The sequence below is a fragment of the Eptatretus burgeri genome, chromosome 12 (assembly GCF_056783735.1).
Source record: "Eptatretus burgeri isolate ZD-2024b chromosome 12, Ebu_testis_v1, whole genome shotgun sequence".
Taxonomy (NCBI): domain Eukaryota; kingdom Metazoa; phylum Chordata; class Myxini; order Myxiniformes; family Myxinidae; genus Eptatretus; species Eptatretus burgeri.
Window position 1 is genome coordinate 61455673 of NC_140972.1, and position 7253 is coordinate 61462925.

General features: G+C 49.8%; 1 protein-coding gene across 1 annotated transcript in view; it reads left to right on the forward strand.

The window, feature by feature from the left end:
* Positions 1-4350: 4350 nt before the first annotated feature.
* LOC147015733 (uncharacterized) overlaps positions 4351-7253 on the forward strand; it is a 12233-nt gene continuing 9330 nt past the window's right edge. Inside the window, exon 1 of the mRNA XM_085848215.1 lies at positions 4351-4690. Coding sequence (XP_085704341.1) covers positions 4594-4690 — 97 coding nt within the window. The 5' untranslated portion in view covers positions 4351-4593. The remainder of the gene's footprint in view (positions 4691-7253) is intronic.

Consider the following 7253-nt stretch of genomic DNA (forward strand, 5'->3'; position numbering starts at 1 on the left):
GTATCCCTGGACATATCACGTGCTTTTGACACAGTCTGGCACCCTGCCCTACTCACCAAACTCTCTTCCCATGGTATTCAAGGCCATCTCCACCCATGGCTCGCAGACTTCCTCTCCTGTCGCAGTCAACGTGTGGCCCTAAATGGAGTTCTTTCATCCCATCTTCCTGTGCAGGCTGGAGTTCCTCAAGGTAGCGTTCTGGGCCCTGTTCTTTTTCTGGTTTTCATCAATAATCTCTCGGACTCTCTGGAAAATCCTCTATTTCTCTTTGCCGACGACTCCACCCTCTGCCGTACCATCTGTCATCCCTCAGACCGGCAAGCAGCAGCTTCTTCGCTCACTGCAGATCTGGAAAAAATCACAAACTGGTCCAACACGTGGAACATGTCTTTCAATCCAGACAAATCTCACACTCTCACTATGTCTCTTCGAAAGGACCGTTTACAAAACCCCCCCATCCACTTTCTCAACAATCCTCTGGAAGAAGTCTTTTCTTTCAAGCTTCTAGGTCTCACTATCTGCCATGACCTTTCCTGGGAAAGTCACATTTCCAACCTCGCCTTAAAAGCCAGTCGCCGACTGGGAATCCTCCGTCATGCTAAGTCCTTCCTCGGCCCTCTTGAGCTCCTGACCACTTACAAAGCTTTTGTCCGTAGCCTGATGGAGTACTGCTCTCCCCTCTGGGCTGGTGCTCCTGCCTCCCACCTTTCTCGGCTTCACGCTGTCAAAACCAGGGCATTTAAGATCATCGGCATCTCCCGCAATGAAGCTGAGACTTTGGGCCTCTCACTCAATCACCGCAGGTTGGTCGGTGGTCTTTCTGTCTTCTACCGACTCCTCTCCAGCCTTGCCCCCCCTTCTCTCTCTGCGATTTGTCCCCACCACATTTCCACAGGGCGCTCAAGGTCCGCCAACAACCCCCTTCTGGTAAAACTACCAAAATCACGAATCACTGCTCATCTTCACTCTTTCATTCCTCTTTTTTCCCGCCTTTGGAATAAACTTCCTCACTCTATTCTTTCCCATTCTTCCCTCCAGGCTTTCAAAACAGCTGTTCACCACCACCTCTTATCTTCCCCCATCCAAATCCTCGATCTTTTCTACCCCCGATAATCCACCCAAGCCCACTTCCTTCATTTCTCCTGCTTTCCTTCCTGAAAGTCCCTGAAATGTCCATCTTCTCTTCGCCATGTTCCCCGTCCCATCCCCATCCCTCTCCCTTCCACAGTTCACCTAATGTGTCTGTTCCCCACTGTTTTGTCCCTTCCACTCCCGCCCCTCTTGTCTCATGCCTCCTTGCTGTGAGTTGTGTGTTAGCTCTCATACGAGCCTCGACCAAGGTATACAAAAAAAATAAATAAATAAATAAATAAATAAATCTGGCTGATTCGTATGAAGTTGCCGCTTTGAATTAATTCGTGCCACGCTGAGGAACGATCCGCTCGATTTGAATATAAAAAACCCAAACGGGCTACGGACTGGGAGACTCCGCTCGGTCTCTGACAAATCCAGTCTGTAGCCGGGGGCTATTCCCCCAGCTGGCAAGGCACAGGTGTATTTTGGTATCGTGATCTGAGGCGCGTGACCCGAGAATTGTGCCGAACCAGCCGGCGTTATAACCCTGGAGACGGCGGTGGTTAAGTGACGCCGAATATTCAACATTTGGCTGTCGAGAGTAGGGTGCGAATCCCGCCACCACTGAATCCGTAACAGTATATTTATATTTCTATTTTGTCATAAAAGCAGTTCGTACAAAATGGTGTAAAGCAAAAATAAAAAAGGAACAGAACAATGGTATGAAGGAAGAATGATTGAAAGTAACAGAGGAGAGAGAGAAGGGACCAATGATGTGAAGAAGGAAAGATTGATAGTAACAGAGGGGGAGGAGGGAGACATTACACCGGGGAAATACAACCAAACCAATGGATGCCCCCACCGAACAACCTCTCAACAAGGGACCAAGGACTATCTACACAAAGACAAATGAAATAACTGATCCTCAGGTCACCTACATGTCCATGTATGCTCTTCCCATGGGGTAAGTTTCCAAAACCGTAACAATATTTTCTTAATATACTTTAATTAGTCCATGAGAGTAGAGCGTGTTTTGAAATCAAGGCGTGTTTGAATAGGCTGAACAAAACGGTGAATTAAGACCCCAGCAAGCTGACAGACCTGACCAAGGATGATGCCTTGATAAAGGATAATTAAATAACGGCATTAATTATCTTCAAAAGGGGTGATTAAATTAACCCAACCACCCAATTTTCACTCATGCACGACCTTGGAGTTTTTTTTAATTATTTTTATTTTTGTTTTTTGTATACATTGTCAATGCTCGTATGAGAGCTAACGCACAGCAAGGGGGCATGAGACAAGAGGGGTGGGAGAAGGAAGGACAAAACAGTGAAACAGTTCCCTCAGTATGCACGTAAAGTTTGAAGCTGCTATGTTTCATGCTTTTGGAGTTATGGAGACACACAGACACACACACACATATTTAGTAGTATCGGTTATGTTAGACATGCCTGGTGTTGGCTTCATGGTTCGGGTGATGGCCTTGGGATCCTTGGGTCCTGAGTTCAAATCCTGCCCTCTGTTGAATTAACACCAGGTGGGGTTGACTCAGCATGTGACACCACTTTTTGAGGTTGGCAAAATGAGTACCAGCTTGCTGGGATTATTGAGCCCTTTGATGCCGTCAATTGACATCAAACAAATGACATCACAGTGTGCAGGTGAATACAATGAGTTCAGAAAGTGTTTGTATGTTAGTCTCTGACTAAAAAATAAACCAATTAGAGCATAAATAGTGAGAAAATCGATTATTTTCAACAATATTTACTCATTAAATAAGATAACGAATGGTCAAAATATGGTTACAAGGATTACATGGAATTTATGCACAGGAGGAGGCCATTCGGCCCATCATGCCTGCACCACACCAATATCAGATTTAATAAATCGATCAATACCCCCCTTCCCTTGGTGTGCAGCCTTTTTGGCTGCTACACTGGTACTCATTTTTCCGACCTCAGAAGGATGACAGACTAAGTCAACCCCCTGGTGTTAATTTATCGGAAAACGGGTCTTGAACTCAGGACCCGAGGATCCCAAGCCACTCTAGGATCCTAAGCCACCCTTGGATCCCAAGCCACCCTCGGATCCAAAGCCACCCAAGGATCCTAAGCCACCCTAGGATCCCAAGCCACCCTAGGATCCCAAGCCACCCTCGGATCCCAAGCCACCCTCGGATCCCAAGCCACCCAAGGATCCTAAGCCACCTTAGGATCCCAAGCCACCCTCAGATCCCAAGCCACCCTCGGATCCCAAGCCACCCTCGGATCCGAAGCCACCCTAGGATCCCAAGCCACCCTCGGATCCCAAGCCACCCAAGGATCCCAAGCCACCCAAGGATCCTAACCCACCCTAGGATCCCAAGCCACCCAATGATCCCAAGCCACCCTTGGATCCCAAGCCACCCTAGGATCCCAAGCCACCCTCGGATCCCAAGCCACCCTCGGATCCCAAGCCACCCAAGGATCCTAAGCCACCTTAGGATCCCAAGCCACCCTCGGATCCCAAGCCACCCAAGGATCCCAAGCCACCCTCGGATCCGAAGCCACCCTAGGATCCCAAGCCACCCTCGGATCCCAAGCCACCCAAGGATCCCAAGCCACCCAAGGATCCTAACCCACCCTAGGATCCCAAGCCACCCAATGATCCCAAGCCACCCTTGGATCCCAAGCCACCCAAGGATCCTAACCCACCCTAGGATCCCAAGCCACCCAATGATCCCAAGCCACCCAAGGATCCCAAGCCACCCAAGGATCCCAAGCCACCCTAGGATTCCAAGCCACCCTCGGATCCTAAACCACCCTCGGATCCCAAGCCACCACCATAACCGCAAAGCCAACACCAGGTATCACGTTTCCTTGACAAAAAGGTCAGAATCCGTTTCCTCGACAAAAATTAACCCAGGAATGTATTTTAAATAAATAATTTACTTTTAAATATGTTTCTGACAATCTGGAGTTGATATTCTTTCTCCGTCTTAACCCCACTGCATTTTTTTTTGTGACATTTCGTGTCGAGTTCAACCCTATACATTGTGACGTCATAGAGTGATGAAAGTTATCACATCACATTTATCTCTTTCCCAAAATTTAATAATTTTTCCCCTTTTGATGTTTGATCTGAAGATGTTTTGATCGTTTTATTCTAAGGCGGTGTATAATTTTGCACAACATGCTTCCATGTTTTGATTTTTCTTTTTCAGGCTCTTTATGCAGCGAAAGTGTGATTATATAACTCGAATGCATCGATGCGTTCAAAAGGGAGGAACGAGTGTGTACTCTGACTCGTGTCCGTCGTCGTGTGGGAATAAAACAACGCGAAATGTCAGTGAGCGAGCTGGGTTTTATTTGTGTTCATTGTGCCACCCACTGTATAATACAGTGCCATTGCGTCACTGAATATTGTCCACAGTCGACCGACTTTACTTCCTCTTTGTCGCGATTTGCGGAAAGTGACTGAACCTGTTTTCACTGTTCGGGGAAATGAAACGACGAGAAAGGACTCCTTCGGAACAACATGGTCGACGTGGAAATGGCGGCTGTCTTGCCGGCTCAAAACGGCTTCCTCAGCGTGTTGTGTTCAATACTTCGAAAATTCCGCCTCGTGTATCACAGTAAGTGTGGGAACGTCGATCCGTGACCGTGGATCCGTGACCGTGGATCCGTGACCGTGGATCCGTGACCGTGGCTCCGTGACCGTGGATCCGTGACCGTGGCTCCGTGACCGTGGATCCGTGACCGTGGCTCCGTGACCGTGGATCCGTGACCGTGGCTCCGTGACCGTGGATCCGTGACCGTGGATCCGTGACCGTGGATCCGTGACCGTGGATCCGTGGCCGTGGATCCGTGACCGTGGATCCGTGACCGTGGCTCCGTGACCGTGGCTCCGTGACCGTGGCTCCGTGACCGTGGATCCGTGGCCGTGGATCCGTGACCGTGGCTCCGTGACCGTGGATCCGTGACCGTGGATCCGTGACCGTGGATCCGTGACCGTGGATCCGTGGCCGTGGATCCGTGACCGTGGATCCGTGACCGTGGCTCCGTGACCGTGGCTCCGTGACCGTGGATCCGTGGATCCGTGACCGTGGATCCGTGACCGTGGCTCCATGACCGTGGATCCGTGGCCGTGGATCCGTGACCTTGGCTCCGTGACCGTGGCTCCGTGACCGTGGATCCGTGACCGTGGCTCCGTGACCGTGGCTCCGTGACCGTGGCTCCGTGACCGTGGCTCCGTGACCGTGGATCCGTGACCGTGGCTCCGTGACCGTGGATCCGTGACCGTGGCTCCGTGACCGTGGATCCGTGACCGTGGATCCGTGACCGTGGCTCCGTGACCGTGGCTCCGTGACCGTGGCTCCGTGACCGTGGCTCCGTGACCGTGGCTCCGTGACCGTGGATCCGTGACCGTGGCTCCGTGACCGTGGATCCGTGACCGTGGCTCCGTGACCGTGGCTCCGTGACCGTGGCTCGTCATGGCATCAAAGCCGGAGCTGGAGTATGTCGGTCGCATCGTGAACCTATTACCGAGCATGAAACCTTTTAATATTCGAGGTAGTCAAAGTCGTTTTTGAGCTGTGTCGGCCTGGGTTCGAATCCCGAATCGACTATAAACCGCCGCACTGGTGTTTTGCTTTTGCGGGGCTTGAGGAATCGTGCAGTGTGTGTATGTGTGTGTGTGTGTGTGTGTGTGTGTGTGTGTGTGTGTGTGTGTGTGTGTGTGTGTGTGTGTGTGTGTGTGTGTGTGTGTGTGTGTGTGTGCTCGGACATCGGAGGCACGTTAAGCCGGATGGCCCGTCTGGCAGCACTCACTGTTCGTTTGTCAACGTTAAAGATCCCTTGCTGTCTTTTTCACTAAGAGTCAGCAAGTTGTCGCCAGCATCCTGAACAACTTAACAAAATTCCTACCCAGACCAAGTTCATTTGATTTGAACGTGTGTGTGATAAGTGAAAGATTTGGAGCAAAAAAAGAAAAAAATCCTTACCCAGTCGACCCCACAGGAAGGTGTGATTAATTAGGACAGTCGCTCCAGAATAATTCATTATGAAACAAACCAACTTTTCAATATCCATGGTCAGAGAATGGAAGAACATCAGTTTCGAGGCAGTCTGGTGTTGGCTTGGTGGTTAGGGTGGCGGCTTGGGATCCTCGGGTCCTGAGTTCAAGCCCCGTTGGCCACTGAATTAAAATACACCAGGAGGTTGACTCAGCCTGTCATCCTTCCGAGGTCGGTGAAATGAGCACCAGTGTGTACTGGTAAGGGGGACACTGCATCAGCAGCATGGCCGTGTCCCAACCAATGATGCAACCAGCAACCACAAGCTGCACTCGATAGAGAGTTTCTCGACCTCATCAGCGATGTGCTCTCCAAGGCCAATTCTATTTCATGGTTGATGTCCAAAGCCAGCTGCAGAGTTGACATCCTTTGTCATTTTCAAGTCATTCCTTGAAAAAAATCAGAACTACTCACAGCCTATCATGCCTTTGTCTGCTGTTCAACGGAGTCCTGCTTTTCACTATGGGCTGGTACTCCAGCGCCACATCTGTCTCTCTGGATGTCCGCGTAACCTAAAGCTCTCATCATTATTGGAATCTCCAGTGATGGGGTAGAAACGAAGGCCTGTTGAAGTCTTTCTGCCTCTCATGTTATTGCTGCCTGCTGCTCTCTCAGCCCTCAGATCCTCCCCAGATTCTTCCGGATGAATGTGCTTTTTCAGTGACCTCCTCCTGGTCAAATCCCCAAACTCTAAACTCACTGCACACCTCCACAATTTGTTCCCCTTTTCTCCTGTTTGTGCAACTACCTCTCAGAGAGGGTTAGATTGCACTCTTCTCTCCAAAGCTTCATGCAAGGAGGTACACCACCGTCTGATATCATCATCCATATCTACCTGTGATTTGCAACAGCATTTATCCCCGTTACCTCTACCTAACCCTAACCCCATTACTTGCAAGTTATGGCATTTCCTACTCTCATCACCTCATTCCTTTGTTTGTTGTCCGTCTCTCGCCCCATTGCACCGACGTTTTACCATCTGTTACCTTGCTCTTCCATGAGGCTTGATATTTGTCGACAAACAAATATTTTTCCTGTAGTTAATGTGCCAGTTAGAGTAGTGGAACCATGTAATAGAGCAGGAATCGTTTCATCAGATTTAGTTCTTTAGGTTTTGCAACTC